Genomic DNA, 16,582 nt, shown 5'->3' with positions numbered 1-16,582 from the left:
CCATCAAAGTGTTATAAGCTGTAAACATGTAAGAAATGCAGGACAAAGGAGCAACTCTGATGGTTAGATTTTTTTTTTTTTCCTTCGGAACTTCACTATAGAAGGAAAAGTTACTCTTTTTAGTCTCCTGTTCAAACTATTTTAGGAATTAAATTGTTGAAATGATAGCAAATTGGAACTCAGTTCATTTGTGACAGTTCAAAATAATTTAGGTAAATTAATTATTGTAACACTTCTGCTGAATTAAGCAGTGGAATTTTACAAAAAAACTTCTACCGCCCCCATTGCTGAAGTGTTTCTGCCATAGATCAGGCATCTGGTGATGTTTTTAACTCTATCTTTTCAAATATACTTTGGTGACTGTGTAGAACACTGTGTAATAACATAGTCAGTGGGCACGTGAACCCTGTCAATTCTGGCAGTGGTTGCCTGGGCCATTGGAGCAGCAACCACTTGGCTGTTGCAGTCATAGACCCTTTGGACTCTGCAGAGTGTGGCTCAGTGCTGCCCAGCAGCTCTCTTAACTGAGTCACTTCATCTGTACCCATCTTCATCCTCACTGTGCATTTTGTAATGTGTTTTTGACTCTTAAAATCTACCACGTTCTGACTTGAGCCAGGTCATAAGAGCAGTAGTGACACTTTAGGGTCCAGTACCATTCTGTAGTAGGTTTTAAAATTAAAGAATTTATGAGTAGAAGATTAATACTCTTGTTTTTCCCTGCCATTGTTTGACAAAGTAACAAAGACTGGTTGAAAGTTGTGCTTTGCAAGAAACATTGCTATATTATTTGCCTGCTGGTGTCTTCTAAAACCAACGTAATTTTCTACCAAATCTGCTTTGTTCAGTAAACTGTAAACAGAAATCAGGTCTTTCCAAATAAGAGGATGCAGTTGTATGCTGCTTTTTTGGCACCTCAAGCTCCTCTAAGAGGGCGAGACTTTACACCTGATGGCCTAGTTGGGATGGTACTTCTGAAACTGTATTGATGACTGTCCAGATGGCAGAACGGTTGTTCTGTCAGTCTTTTGCAAGAAGACCAAGCTGGAGTGCTTGTCCCAACACCGCTTCCATTACAAACAAGCACTGGTGCAGAGTGACACCCATGCCATGTGTTGGTGCAGAAAGGACTAGTTTACTCCATGCTGCATGTTATGGTGGCTTCTAAGTTCTGATCAGTGATAACGTTGGTACTAGTGCTGGAGGTAGGAGTTCCAGAAGATTTTTGCTTAATTTGATGCCTTCAGAGGCAGTAGAGGCCTGTCCCGTAGCTTTCTAGACCTTGGTTTGCAAGTCAGCCAAGCACTGGCTGACGGGTCCCATCCAAACAGATTGTCATTGTTCAGTTATTTAATTCCAGCATAATCTTTGCATGAATAGATTTTCTTGTGCGTCTTATAGAATAACCTTTTATATCATTAGTATCTGCAATAATTTTTTTTTTTCCTTTGGGAAGTGATTCATGTCATCTTGCAGAGAGGAAAGACATAAAGCATTATTCTGCAGCCACACAAGAACCCTATTCATTCATAGTTTAGATTGTGAAGCCAATCCTGTGTCCTCAGGGTTGGAGTTGGTTTCGTGGCAGCAATCCTAATTACAGAATCTTTCCTCAGTGTCTCTGAACTGGGGGCTGTTATGGAGCCACAACTGGGATGGAATGGCAGGCTAGAAGAGTGAAGTATGGAGGTCTCTTAACCGTTGTTGTTATTCATTAAAAAGAGGTTTTAGCCACCAACTGAAAGTCACAACAAAAGCCCATTCAACCTGAGTTTGAGACCAGGTTCCCAGATCTGATAACAAATCTCCTAGGCTTTTTCTCAGCTAGGTTTACTTGCTGGATCATGTTTGATGGATCACTGTAAAATGTAAGCTGAGCTTGTGCTACCTTGGGCAAGCCAGTAGAGAAATGAGAACACAGTTTCTACTCTGCATCTACATGCATCTGTGCTGCCTACACAATTTTCTTTCCTTTTTTTCTGGTCTTGCAGAGGTGGAGTCAAGGACTCCAGCACCTTGAATAACCTTAGCATGTTTTTGCAGACAGTGATAAAGCCAATAGGAAATAATCACTGAGAAAACGATCAGGTTTCTGATCCTGATTTTTTTATTACTTCCTTCCCTGACACAGCAGTAAAAGGTGCCCACAAGAGAGGCAGGAGGTGGTGATCTTGTGTAAGCCTTGACAAGTTTGTGTCTGGATTATGATGATTCCTGGGTGTGATAGTACCAGAGAAATAAAGATAAATTGGAAAGAGATCATAGAATCATTCAGGTTGGAAGCGACCTTAAAGATCACCAAGTTCCAACCCCCCTGCCATGAGCAGGGATCCCCACCACTAGATCAGGTTGCACAAAACCTCGTCCAGCCTGGCCTTCAGGTTCTTTACATGGTCATGAACCTGCTCTACACATACGGTGGGGGGTAATTCATTCTCCCAGTCCCTGCTTTCATGTGTTGTGGCCTTTGTGTTGGGGCTGAAGCACTTGCCAGAGAAGACTGAAGCAAAGAAGTCATTGAGGACCTCAGCCTTTTCAATATCCTGTGTTGCTGCCTTGCCTGTTTCCTTCATGAGAGGGCCTACACTCCCCTTGGATGTCCTTTTCTCCCCAACATACCTAAAGAAGCTTTTCTTGTTGTTCTTAACATCCCTGGCAAGATTCAATTCTAGCAGGGATTTGGCTCTCCTAACCTGATCCCTAGCTGCTCAGACAACCTTTCTGTAATCTTCCCAGGATACCTGCCCCAGCTTCCACCCCCTGTGTGCTTCCTTCTTAAGTCTGAGCTTTTCTAGGAGCTGTTTACTCATCCACACCGGCCTCTTGGAGTTTCTATTTGACTTCCTCTTAGTTGGGATGTGACGCTTTTGGGCCTGGAGAAGGTGATCCTTAAATATCAGCCAGCTTTCATGGGCCCCTCTACCCTCCAGGATGTTATCCAGGACACTCTCTTGAACAGATCCCTGAAGAGGCTGAAATCTGCTATTCTGAAGTCAAGGGTAGTAAACTTGCTGTAAGCCAACATGTCTTGTAGGTCTGTTTTATACTAAAGCAGAGACTGTTAGTAACTTGGCTGAGCAATGGGCAAAACCACATCAAATTGGGAAATAGGAAGTGGAGATGGGGGAAGAGGTGTTGTTATTGGGCATACCTGGAAATACAAGGTTGAAGTAAAAAGAGTCAGTTTGGATTGGAAATCTGGGAGACCTTTTAATCAAAGAACTCCTTGTGGGATAATCTTACAGACACAAAGTTTTGTTATTTCAAGGTGGCTTAAAGGATTGGAGGAACTCAGTCCGATGGAAGGGGTTCACATGTAGGGAGGCAATTATCCTTGGAGTCATGTAGGAGAAGGAGACAGTGAGTCTAATATATTATTTTTCTAATTAAGAAATAACTTAATCAAGATATAATTATTTCCCAAATTAGGTATAAACCCAGTCTATTGTTTGCTGGTAAAAAGACCGGTCTGTCTTTGCTGCATATGATGCAGCAGGAGGAAGGAGGTCTAAGAGAGTGCCATGCTTTTTCAGGAGCAGTATTACTTCTTCATGAAATCTCCTGTCCTGAAGACCTGTACTTTCTCTAAATGTTACCTAACTTTTATTTTAGGAAATGCTAGAGAGCTTGTTTGTAGTTGATGGAAGCTCAGAAGAGGTAAAGCAGCAGTCTTCCTACCCTGGATGTGTTAAACAGAAGGCACTCACAGAGGGTCTGTGGATTAGGCTTTTTGGAGGCACAGCAGCATGGGTTTTCCTGTCTCAACAAAGCCCATTCAATCCTACAGGATGAAGATACTGGGAAGCCAGTTTTTTAAAAACTGTGGCTCTGATTCAGCAGAGCATTTAGCACACCTGATAGTGAAGCTTGAGAGTCAGTGACTGGAGGGTGTGGAGTCTTATTACCCAGGTTTATACCTGATGGTTTAAGCACCCTGGGGTTTAAAAACGGTTCTGTTTACACCCTGACTCACTGCTGTGGCTGGGACACTCCTCATACCTCTGCTCATCCCTCTGGAAGGCCCTCCCGTGCCTGGGGGGCTTTGGGGCAGTGCCAGTGGGTGTAGAGGGGAGCAGTGCAGGGCAGGCACAGAAGTGCTGTGAAGCTGGCCCTTGAACAGCGTGCAACTTGGCCTTCGGTCAGTGATAGGCAGGTGGCAGCCTGTTCCAGATACCAGCATGGCAGCTGGAGCAGTTGCTTCTTCATCTTGAATCCAATCATTTCAACACTTTAGATACTCCAGAGAACAAAGCAGGAAGGCTTCTTTACAGCCTGCAATTCTACCCAAGTGCAATGAGCAGACATGGCACATTACAAATTCCATTGAATACTCTGAAATCAGCGATTCTCCCTTTCAAATTAAGGCTTTAAAATAAATACCATGTCAATGTCCAGTAGTCTTTGTGCTATCCAGAGTCCTTAATTACAACAGCACCAAACTCCAAGGTACTTCCCTTCCGTGTGGTATTTGTATGGGCTAAGGTAGGTGAGATGTGACATGCGTGGAGGGCAGAGCTCACATCAGATGCACTTCTGCACAGGGCTAGAATTTTACATTTGGAAATAAAATAAGCCCATGCAGCAGTGTGGCCTGGATGTGATTTAATCATGTTTTAGGAAACGGATTTTTGTACAGGAATAGAGGGTGCTCAGAATTTGGTTGCAGTGTTTTATTTTGATTATTGAAGTATTCAAGAAAGGTGAAGCAATATCTAAAATGGAAGACCCTTAAATCTGAGATTCCTATATTTTCATGACAAAGTTAAGCAGCGTTTGTTTTTTACTGGTGCAGTTCTGGCCATGATGATAGGAAGTGCAGCTGGAAATGGCTTTGCCAAGTGTAAAACACTCAATTCCTAGTTTTTACAGGCTTAATCTTTATACAAATGCTACTTTCTGCTCTTGATGTCCACACTTCTATTTATAGGTAGTAAGAGAATGAAAACAGTTATTCCTCCTTTAAAATATTTTGCCGTGGTCCCAGAGACCTTGGTGAAAGGCTAATGGGAGCCAATGTGGCCTTTAATAAAGGCCATGCATTCTTAGAGGCATTCATCTGCTTTGCTCCAGGCTGTTTGCAACTTTTTATAATCCAGAGAGCTCGGAAATCCTGAAAGTCCTTTTCTCTGCTGCTCTTTGTCTTATCTTGAGTGTCTTGGAAAATGGAAGTCAGAAATTCACAACATGATAAAAATACTTTGCTCCATTAGAATTGAAGGTAATGTTTTGTTCAGCCTGGGGATGAGAAAAAGCAAGCCTGAAAAAAAATTAATGAGTGGTTAAAATAGAGCTGTTAAAATGGCAACACACAGCCAGCCTGTGTATAAATATAGGCTAGCTCCTCAGCAGTGCTCTTATATGGTAGATCTGAGTGAAGGAAAAATATCAGCCTACTCTTCTTCTGCACCAGCCTGCATGTTGATGGTTACAGTCTGGTGCCATATGTTTGGTAGTAGGCAAGACTGCTCAGTACATGTAAATTGTTATATTGACTCTTGCCTTTTTTTTTTCTGTTGCAGGGACCTACCTTACCAGTGTAAGAGGGGAACCTCACAAGCATACTGTGGATTTTTTGTCTGTACGTGCTATTTGATTATCTGTCTTTGACCTGCCCAAAAAGAGAGAACGGTCAAAGATCCTTGTCACTTCTGCCTGAGGACTGGCTGAATTTTATGACACCTGGTGGAGAAGCTTCCTGGACCATTGGAAATGGAGCCACTCGTCGTGCATCTCTGATCTGCAAAGCTCTCTGCATGGAGTACAAGAAGCAAGTTGCCTTAAGTTACACCGTATGCACGTTGCACTAATTGTTGTAACTGTACTGCTGATGTCACTCCAGACTTCACTAGGGCTTCCCGAGGCAGTAGCTTCTCAAGCAGTTTGAAAGTTTTTGACTGCTATTGGAATGTTTCATTAAATCTGGTGTGGCTGTGAAAAGTGGAGAGGGTGAGCTTTTTCCTGTGAAGTTCATGGTCAGTTTTGAATCCTCACTTCCAAGCGTGATCTGTGCTATGGCAGCAACCTACAGGCTTATGGTCACTTCTGTGAACTGCTACAGCAGTGTGGTGATAGACCAGCACTTCCAGCGTACTGTGCATTACTGCACGGGGACTTGCCAAGTCTTTAAGCAAGGAGTTACATGCATAGTTGCCCACCACAGTGTCTGTGCAGAGCTCAGCGTCCAAGATGCCAACCCAGACCAGAAAATTCCTGTTCCTGAAAATGGACTTGCCTTGCCTGGAAATGAAGACTATCATCAAATCCTCCCAAATAATCCAAGAATCAAAAAGGGCTCTTCAGTGCAAGCCTGCAACAGTTTAAAAGACATTACTGGTGAGGCCATAAACCTTGCCAGTGGTAAAATAAAGGAATTCTCCTTTGAAAAGCTCAAAAACTCTTCCAGTCATGTGGCCTACAGAAAGGGAAGGAAAGTTCGGTCAGAGTCGTTCAGCAGACGATCGTTTGATTTTGACTTGATTTATGGGCACTTCAGCAATGATGAGAACTGCCCTCCATGTGGCTTTTTGCAGAGTCCCTCACCTGTGGAGAAATGGCAGGAGAGCAGTGATGCTCCAGAAGTCTCTGTGAATCCCATGGTTCCCTTCTCCCCTCATTCCTTCTCTGAAGAAAACTTCATAACCCAGATTTTGGAAAAACACAAGCTAGACGGTTCTTCTGGTGGAGATATTAAGGTGTGCTTAGACATCTTGCTCAAGTGCTCAGAGGATCTGAAAAAGTGCACAGACATAATAAAGCATTGCATCAAAAAGAAGTCTGCAGACAGTGGAGGGAACGGCAGTGATCCCCTGGCTAACTCAGAAATGATATATATGAATCTGATGACAAGATTTTCTTCATACCTGAAGAAGCTACCCTTTGAGCTCAAGCCACCAGGACACAAGGAAGCTAGTGACTTGGCAGAGCTAGTGAACTGTTTTCATGGCTTGCAGCAAACTCCCTTTCCCCCAGCATTTGGAGATGAGCAGCCACCTAGGTATGAAGACATTATTCAGCTGCCATCTTCAAATGCAGTTCCTCTGGGCCTACCAGGTGATCAGTGTGAGGTGACAAGCCCTTCTCAGTCCATCCAAACAAGCACTGTGAGCTTTACCTCAAACTCCCTTCCCACCAACCCACAGGAGAACAGCGCGAGAGCTGTGAAAGATGCTTGTGTCCTACCTCACTTCCCAGCCACAAGCCCTTCTGACTGCACGCCTTCCAGCGAGGCTCTGTACATTGAGGAGGAGTCTGATGGGGAAAGGACACTGGGCAAAATAAAGGTGGCAGAGCAGAAAGGGGGCTGGGAGAGCTCAGAGCGCAGCTACCAGCTGGTTGGTTCTTCAGATCTGACTGTCAGTTCTAAAGCAGAACGTGCCAGGGTGGGAGACACTGAGCTCCCTCGTGCCTCCCAGAAAGTTACTCCTTTAAAACCAGTCTCAGATTCTGCATTGTGTGGTTCCCGAGCTGATGCCTCCAAAGGAGAACAGCTGTGCAGGAAAACGGACAAGGAGGAGATAGACAAACTGCTGCTGGACTTGGAGTGCTTCTCACAGAAAATGGAGAGCACCTTGAGGGAACCCTCGCTGAAGGAGAGTGAACCTGCCCGTTTGCAGGTGTTTGGCTGGCAGGGTAGGCAGGTACTACCTCTGGCTGTTGAACCCAAAAGTAAACCTGTTGATCCCACTTCCCCTTTGTCAAAAATCATGGAAATGAATGGTCATAAAATGGAAGAGGATGACAAAGCCCTTTTATTGCGTATCCTGGAAAGCATTGAGGACTTTGCCCAGGAACTGGTGGAATTCCAGACAGGCAAGGGAAGCTTGTCCAAGGAGAAGGAAGTGATGCAGATTCTTCAGGAAACTTTAGCAACTCCTTCACAGTCCCTCCTTGCAGGGCAAAAAAGCTATGCTGGGGCTGCTTCCAGAGACTCTGTTCCAGCTTCAATTCAGCAGGCCCCAGAGGTGATTAAGGTAAGAGAACCAAAGCTTTGATGGGATAGGGAGTAAAACAAACATGGGAAAATATGGGAAAAGGGTAATTATATCTGCTAAGTGATTCATTGTGCTTTGGATGCTGCAGTGTGGAACAACATGCTCAACCTGGCAGAAATGTAGCATTTAAATACAAACAAAAAGAAGGAAACTAAAACCTCTAAGCAAACAAAATATGCCCTGACATGCAGTTTCACCTTTGAGCTTGTTCCTCTCCTGTTGGTGCTCCTGTAGGCTTTTTGTTTGTGGTGTAAATGGGCTGTATATAATGGAGGGTAGAAACAGTTTTTCAGTTAACTACTTTATTCCTGGGAGTGGGTATGGGACTTCCTCTCACTGCTTCAATGAGAACTTAATGTTCCACCTCTCCCTTTCCCATGTCTGAGTAGACTCCAACAGCCTTTGTCTTTCTCCTCATCACTAGTTCCTACAGAGAGAGAACCTCCGTGGCACAAATGTCAGAACCTAGGAAGATGTAGTTTTCTTTTCCCAGTCCCCAGCGTGTAAAGTCATTGTGGAGTCTGTACTGGTTATGTCTCTCAAATGAGGAGTGGGTTTTCCCAGGAAAAGGGGTCTTGATGAGAGCCTGCTTTAGAGGGAAGCCAGGGCTCTCTGTCCAGTCCTCAGTGCTTTTCATTTGCTAATGTGCCAACTTTCCAAGACAACTCGGTGCTAAACTTCCAAGTGCACAGAAAGTATAGAGAGGGCTACGCTTTGCAAAATCCACCTTCTATGTAGGCACTGCCCAGTGGACTTTCACAGCTCTTTCCAGTTGGAGCATGATGTGCATGTCTCTAAAACTGTCCACTTTCCTGAAAATACACATATTTGGTGTCGTTCTGGCATGGTGTGGGTGGGGTGTGTCTGACCCTAAATGGCAGTGCTGAAATCTTTTTAGACTGGGCTTTCCAAGTGTTTCGGGTGTTTCCCTGGGTAACTTTGCTTATGGAAAATGGTAAGAATACCTTGTATGCAAGGGAAAGTGTGTTTTTCCTCAAGGAGTTTAGAATTAAGTAGCTCTGAAAGCTCTAAAGTAATCTCTTAAAATACCTGTTCTTGCCTGGTGTCTTAATTTACAAAATTTTCTAACTTGTGAACTTCAACAAAAAGTGTGTTTGATAAAGCATGACATTGACTTTGTGACAGTTTTTCTATAATACTTGAAAATTGGATGCATTTACCCTGCCAAATCAAATAGCAGTCTGGTCCCTCACCAGCTTCTGTTCCCTTAATCACCCACCCAGCCTGGCTGTTAGCTTGCTCCCAGCCTGCCTTCTGTGATCCTGTAACACACACTCATACTACAAGAGCTCTTCTCTTTGGTGCAGCAGCACAGCCCTTGCTCTGTGTAGATGTCTAGAACCAAAGGTGATGAGAGAGAGTAACTTTTGGGGCTGCAGAGGAGCTGGAGGGGGCCCAGGCTGAGCACTGGGCAGGGGCAGCTGTGCCCTCCCAAGTCAGCCCATAACAGAGTGGGCAAAAGTCATCTGAGCTACTGGCTCTCCACTTACTCTGAGGTTTGCTGTCATTTATAGTATACACGTGGCCATAGACTTGGCTGTGAACTCAAGGCCTTTTTCTAGGTGTAGCATCAAGGGAATACATCCTTGTTGCTGGGTAACTCTGGATCTGGCTGGAGCTCCGTGTGGATTCTGATTCAGTATTGCACGTGTGCCTCAGTGAGTAATTTGTAAAGTATTTGTTGTATTTTCTTAGGGCTCATGAAACTGTTATCAGATAGTTGTGTGCACACACACAACCCCCAGAGATCTGTTACTGAGGGAAACACAGTGCAGCTTTCACTTAAAAAGGCTGTGACACTTTGAATATCCATCAAATCCTAAGCAATGAAAAAGGAAAGGGAGAGCCACTTCAGGCCAGACTGTTTGCTGGCTCAGTTGGCCTATCTGTGGTAAAATCCATGCTGACTTATATTGGCAACAGACTTTATCATAAAACTAATTATGATTCTCCACAGAGAACAATAGAATTACTTGCCTCTTCATTTTCAAAACCAAAATGTTTAGAAACTAGGAAATGAATACTCAAGAAGCCCATCAATTTTACAGCACACGTAATGAGCACATCTTGCTGCTTTGAGGCAGGCCAGGAAGCATTGCATACTTTTAGGTTGTCCAACACTTCCCATTCTGAGATCCAGTTTTCCATTTCTTATCTCTAAACCTCCAACTATTTGTTTTAAGATTTCCTGTTCTATGTGCCTCTCTTAAGCTGATTTTAATAGGTAGTCTTTGAAATAAATAGTTTAGTGGAAACAGTTCAGCTGTCTGGTAGAGGCTAGCAAAAGCCCAAACTATATTTTTGTCTTTAGATAGGAAGGTAACAAAGAGTGCAGCCTGGGTGGACTGGCAGGTGTGAGGGAAATGGGGGAAACTGGAACCAGTGAGCAATGCACAAGGTGGAGATGGGGCTGTTGGGGTTGTCTGACCTGATCTGCAGAAGTGCTGAGTGTCAGCGGTTTTCTGGAAGGTAAAGGGTGCTACCTTTTGAGTAAATTGTTGTCTTATTCAAGTCCTTGGAAAGTCAATGGTACATGTTTTTGACCTTATCTGCTCAGTGCCCTGCACTGTCACCTGTACAGGATGGCTGATGTGACAAGGTTATTACATTCAGTTCACACTTGCAGACACGCTAGAAAAGGCTGTAAGAAGCTTGCTAATTCCAGTTTCATAATCAAGTCTGAGTTGTGCAAGTCCTGCTTATGTGTTTTATTTGAAGAGCCATTGGATAAAGTTTGGGAGCAGAGACTGGGAGCAGAGACTAGGACCAGAGTTTGATACAGAAGAGAGGGTTCTTTTTTTTACTTCCTCTGTTGGGGATCTCTTCTCAAAAAGATTACTTACAGTGTAGTGAGACAGAAGAATCAGTCCTGCTTCCATTCCCTGTTGAATGGCTCTGAATTTTTCTTTATGCTATGATGCTTGTATACAACATAGACATTTTGGTTAGGTCTTTTTTCTGCCAGATTAGTTGGTGGAATTGCTCACAATGAGGTCAAATAAGTGGTGTACAACCATTTCTGGCCAGGGACTGGGGATCTGGGAGCAAGGTTTACAGTTTGCAGAGTTGAGGAACAGTTTCAGACCACCTTGTCTGGCCATGTTATATCTCAGCTGGTGGAGCCTTGAGTGAAATATCCAGAGGCTGTTCCCTACGGGCACATCTTCCCTCTGGGCTGGCTCTGGGAAGTACCTATCTAGTCCTGCCTCTCCTGAATGACTGATGGGGTGGCTACTGCTGGGACCCTCAGAAGTGTTCCCAACTCCCTGTGTTCTAAAACATTGTCCTGAGGCCACACACTTTGCTTCTGTACAGCAGAACATCTGTGTTCCTGCTTAAACAGATGGCCTGAAGGTGGCTCTCAGTGGAATTCACACCGTTTCACAATCAAATAAAATTAAGGTTGACCTGGCAACTTTGTAATTCTGCCCCATCAAAATGCTGTTTCATAATTCTGTCTACTTCTAAGTATTGCACATTTAATTATGCTTCTGAAGGATGTTGGGTGGGGTGATTAACTGTAAAAAGTGTCTTCTATAACATACTGAGTTTAACTTTGTCATGAAATAATCAATGACATTTTCTCAAAATGCATCCAAAACATAATGGAAAAACTCTTTCTGGAAAATCCGTTTTCATCTACATGTTTTAGAAGTTGTTTTGATCAGATATTGGTAATATCTGTCAGTTAAGCTAGACACACAATCTGCACTCTCTTCAAACATAAAGTATTCATTATTTCTAAGCCAAATTAGTAAAAAAGGGTGGGTTATTGAAGTAAATAAAAATAGTAAGTGAAGCTTAAAGTATGACAAAGGAAAAAAAATAAATCAGATAAAATTAAAGAGTTAAAAGGACCAATACCAAATACCTAAGGACATGTTCATGGCACAAATGCACCTTTTTTAATTGGTGCAGAGACAGTTTTTGCTTGTGTGAAGTTGATTTATGTTGAAGTAGACAGCTGAATGTAGGTGGAACAAAGCCTAGTTGTAGATGGTGAGTTTCTCAGTCTGGTTGACTTAAAAACCAAGAAAAAGGGGTGCTGTTGCTGGAGAAGTTCACCCTGTTTTGAAAGCAGTTGAAGCTGTTGCCCCTCTCAGCTCTACAGGGTGCCTTGGACTGTTGCAGCCAGGTTTTGGGGTACAGCAAAGTCTTGTGATGATGGAATCATCCCAATCTTTTAGGACTAAGCCTTCAGCTTTAGGCACAGGTGAGGTTCTTTCTGTATTCCAATGGCTAATAAAGGCAATCTGACACCTCTTGAGCTTTGACATCTCTCACCTTCAGGCTTTAAACTTCATCACTTACAGGAAAGAGGAATTTCTAACTTTGACTGCAGTTTGTTGAGTTGATACCAGATTTCTCTGCTGTGGATTTTGTCCGGTTGATTGTGAAACTGTTGATTTGTTTCCTGTCAGTTTCTCATAGTACATGTGCATTTATGCTTCTGTTTATCCCAACCTTGGTTTTTTGAGACTAGGAAGTATCATACAGGGAACCTGCTATACTGTAAATAATTGGAATTCAGACACAGCAAGCCTTGTCTCCAGTTTACTTGTATTTTTTCAGTTTATCAGTGTAAAAATCCCCAACTTTCTGGGATCTTCTGTGGCTTGTTAATTTGTGAATTAAAAATGTGTGGGTTTTTTAAGAAGTAGCTGATGATTGCTAAATGAGTGTCTCTTTCATGCAAACCTCTTTTAAAGGCCAATGTAGCTGGCCTGGATGCAGCTGTAGGTATGAGAGTTCTTTGGACTCTGTTTCTTCCACAGTCTGTAAAGGGGTTGCAGTCTGTGAGCAGAGTCAGAGGGCAGGGGAAGATGAAGTAACTCCACTTGCCACAGATTATTTAAAATAAATCACCTTCTGACATGCTGCCATATGAGATATACGGGACTCCCAGTACAGTGAAGCCTTGTGGGCTCCTTAGGCATTGCCTTAGTGTTTAGAAAAACTTGTCAGAGTAAGAAAATCAAAACTCATTCCAAAACTGTTGCATGTGCATCTGTGTTTCCTTTGCTTAGTGGCAATTCCCACTAAAACATTCCTTTCTGCCTGCCTTTTCTGGGGGGGGGGGAGCTCCTTTTCTTGTTGACAACCTTGTCCTACCATTCTGTTATGCTTCATATTCACTTGCAGGGCACATGGCAAAGTGGGCAAAGTGATGACATTGTCATAATCTTGTGATGCTTCAGACTTGTAGCTGTGAGTCTGGACTTCAGAGCTTTTTCAGCTCTCAGGTTGTGCAGTTTAGATGTAGCTCAGGGACCTAAAGGAACCAAAACTGTGCGCTGTTCTTGCTCAAATCTTTGATGAAGAGCTGGATTCCTCAGGCCAGGTTGTGGGACCATGGCCTGATGATTGAGAAGCAACTGGAAAGAAAATTATCTTGGGGGTTTTGATATACATTTATGAAGACGTTAACAAAATTCCTTTTGTCAATGTCAGCTGGGGATCTTTCTTCTTTATTGAGAAGCCTGTTTAACTGCACAAGAGCAAATCTGTGATGGTAGGAGCATCCTTTTGCGTAGGCTGTGTCTTTCTGTCATCCATTTACATAAAGTGATGCTGCATGTGAAGTAACCTTGGACCTTCTGCCAGAAACCAGGAAGAGAAAGATACTGGAGGCACAAGTGGTCCAGTAGAAGCTTTTTGTTAGTGAGGTTCAGTGAGACCTTTTCATTTCAAATGCAGTATCTCAATAAAAGCAAGCCCTACTAGCTAGAAATCAGATGGTGTTCTGCATTACTAAGCTTAGAAAGTACACTGTCAAAGTATCTAGGACTTTAAAAGTCGAGTAGGGAAAGCAGACAGTGGGACTAGGTGGTGTTCATTTTGTAGAGAAAGAGTTGGATTTAGGCCTTTGTTCAGCACCATTGTCATGATAGGAGAGCAAGAACACACTTTTAACAACCCTAGACAAAGTCTGAGCAAGAGTTTGAAGTCTCCTTGCTCAAGGCTGTGCAGAGAGAGACTGTTGTTCACTGAGAATTGCTTTGTCTTGGGAGAATGATGGGAAAAGTGAATAAAAATAATGATGCATTTTGGTGTATTTGTGAAACAGTTTTCTCAAGAACTGCTTCAGAATGCCTGAGCTTATTAACCAAGATCATTCTTACATGCTTGCTTGGTGTTAAAGGAACTGAATTATTTGCTTTTGCCAAGCGAGAAGGAAAAACTGATGTTTTTTGAAAATTATAGCCTTTGGTTTAGAGTGGAACTAATGCTGATCTTCTGCTTCATCACCTCAAAAGCAGGGACCTCAAACCACTAGCACCATATGTGCTGAGAGCATGTGGTTTAACTAGCTGAGTCGGACTGGTGCAAGTTTGTACCTCAGGTTTCAGCACTGAAGCACATAAAATAAGAACTATTGGGGGAGATGGTATAATTAGCCACTTCTGCAGTGCAGCTAATTTTAGCACCCTTGGGTGGTGGGTGCTTCCTTTCCCGTATTACCCCTGGCCTATTACAAGCCAAGGACAGATTGTCTGTCATGTAGCCAGCAGGGAAATAGATTCTGTTGTAGATCATGTTTCTCAAATAAAGTATTACAAGAAGGCAGAAGATACTGGTGGTACTGAAAGATACTTTGAATATCAGTTAAAAAAGGGATTTCTGGCTTCGGGAGTAAGATAAAATCTCTAGATGCTCTTGTGAAGAGAGAGAAGACCTAGTATGTTGAAGCCATTTGCCATTTTTTGCCTGTAAAAAGCAAAACCAAGAGAGCAACGTTCTGGTCCCGACCACGGTCTCCTGCAGAGTCCCTGTGTCCCTTCTGGAAAGGGCAGTACCTGCTTAGGAGCTGACCAGGATGATGATCAAGGAGAGTTCTCTGCGGAGGGACCCAGACTTGGGAGGGGAGCTAGCTTTCCTTGCGAAGGGCTGTGATTTTGTTCTTCCATCCCGCTTCAAGAGGAGGCTGAAGTCATTCCAGCAGGCCCAGGTTTGAATGCTTGGTGTTTCTTTTCCTTTTTCTGTTGCTTTGTACTTTTTTTTTTTTTATTGGATCAGAGAATCAAACTGTGTCCCCTCTAGGCGTGTCGATTTGCAGCAAGTTATTTGCAGCTAGATACCAGCAGGTTTAAAAATAAACCTTCCAGGCTTAGATTGCAGAGCCTTTGTAAACAAGGGGAAAAAATTAACAGCAAGCCAGTCATTTTTAATAGGGAGAGGTAGTGTCAGACTATTAAATCTTTCCTCTATTTTTTGTAAGAAAACGCTTGTTTCTCAAGATGATTGCTCTGAATGTTTCTTGTTGTGTGTGAAACAATCACTACATTGTTCTCTGTTTAGTTAGCAGCAAATTCGTGCACAAACCAGCCTACCTGGCTTTGGCATTTGTGATTTTACCATCACAAGGTGGTGCTTTGCTGTTTCCTCCATCTCTGGGCTGTGGCTGAAGGAGATAATAGAATCATTGAGGTTGGAAAAGACCCTTAAGATAATGGAGAAAGATTCCAAAGAAATGGAAATTGTACCATGGCTGTATTTCTTGGCAAATCCCAGGTGCTATCTGGGACAACTTGCAAAAGTTTGGAGTAATTTATGCTAGGCCAGAAAATGGACATGTAGATTTACAGGGGGTCACAATATGCTGAAATTGGCCCATCTTGAGCTGCATCTGTATTCAAATAATCAGTGACTCAGTGAGGAAGTTAAAAAGTTGAAATTATGAGTGGTGCAGCTGTTTCCTAAGAAACAGCTATTAAAATTGCTCCAGAGTATATTGTAGCACATTTTGTTTTCATGATTGCTGGTGACAGGTTAAAGTACATATATGAGGTTAATCTGTGGAACATGTTTTTTCACTCCCTAGAGGAGAATTGCATGAAGTAATGATGTCTAGTAATAGCTTGGGTGGGAACCACGAGCAATTTAGGAGAGACTAACAAGAACCACGCAGCACAGCTCAGTTAAATCTCCAGTTAGTCTGATCACCTCAGGACATAATCAGGGTTTGCAGGGAGAGGTAAGATGTCCTAGCAGATAAACTGGAAAAACTGATGAGCCTTTGGTACATGAGCCCTCTGCCTGGTCTGAAGTAGGAGCAGCAAACTTCTCTGCTAAATTCATTGAGAAAACTGCTCTGGGGCTGCAGGTCCAAGGCAAGTGAACTAAAGCAATGGGCAATTGCAGCCCTTCTCCTTCCTCCAGTACTTGTTCCCTCTTGCTTCCTCCTCACCATGTGTCGCCTCTGTCTTCCACGAGGCCCCACGAGCCTTTCTGTGAGCTGGCTTAACTCATAACATGGTAGCTTTGTTGTTGGATGATATTCTAAGTCTGTTTTCTGCCTTTCCAAGTGGGTTAAATTGGTCCACAGAGGAGGATGGAAAGCTCTGGAGCTGTCACTGCGTACACAGTGACAAAGTCTGTTTGGGAGTGGAGGACAGAGATGGGAGTTCTCCTGCTTGGCAGCAGCAAGATGTTAAATTTTGTGCCTTCTGGGCCTATGCCTTGTGCCTTGGGTGTGTTAGTGTGAGATGACCTGAGAGCAGAGCTGATTGGGCTAAATACAGAAAAAGTGCTAGCAGGAGAAAGGATGCCCAGGCAGTGAGAGGGAGCAG

The 16,582-nt window shown here is 43.3% G+C and overlaps 1 protein-coding gene across 2 annotated transcripts in view; it reads left to right on the top strand.

The window, feature by feature from the left end:
• PPP2R3A (protein phosphatase 2 regulatory subunit B''alpha) overlaps positions 1-16,582 on the top strand; it is a 57,099-nt gene that overhangs the window by 7,982 nt on the left and 32,535 nt on the right. The window contains exon 2 of one of the 2 annotated variants that reach the window (XM_051625911.1): positions 5,520-7,970. In XM_051625911.1, coding sequence (XP_051481871.1) covers positions 5,970-7,970 — 2,001 coding nt within the window. In that variant the 5' untranslated portion in view covers positions 5,520-5,969. Of the gene's footprint in view, positions 1-5,519; positions 7,971-14,572; positions 14,962-16,582 lie in introns of those variants that run through there. The other variant, XM_051625912.1, reaches the window with a different exon arrangement.

Source organism: Apus apus, chromosome 8 (genome assembly GCF_020740795.1).
Source record: "Apus apus isolate bApuApu2 chromosome 8, bApuApu2.pri.cur, whole genome shotgun sequence".
Taxonomy (NCBI): Eukaryota; Metazoa; Chordata; class Aves; order Apodiformes; family Apodidae; genus Apus; species Apus apus.
The sequence above is the reverse complement of the archived record's forward strand: the minus strand, read 5'-3'. Positions and strand labels throughout refer to the sequence as shown.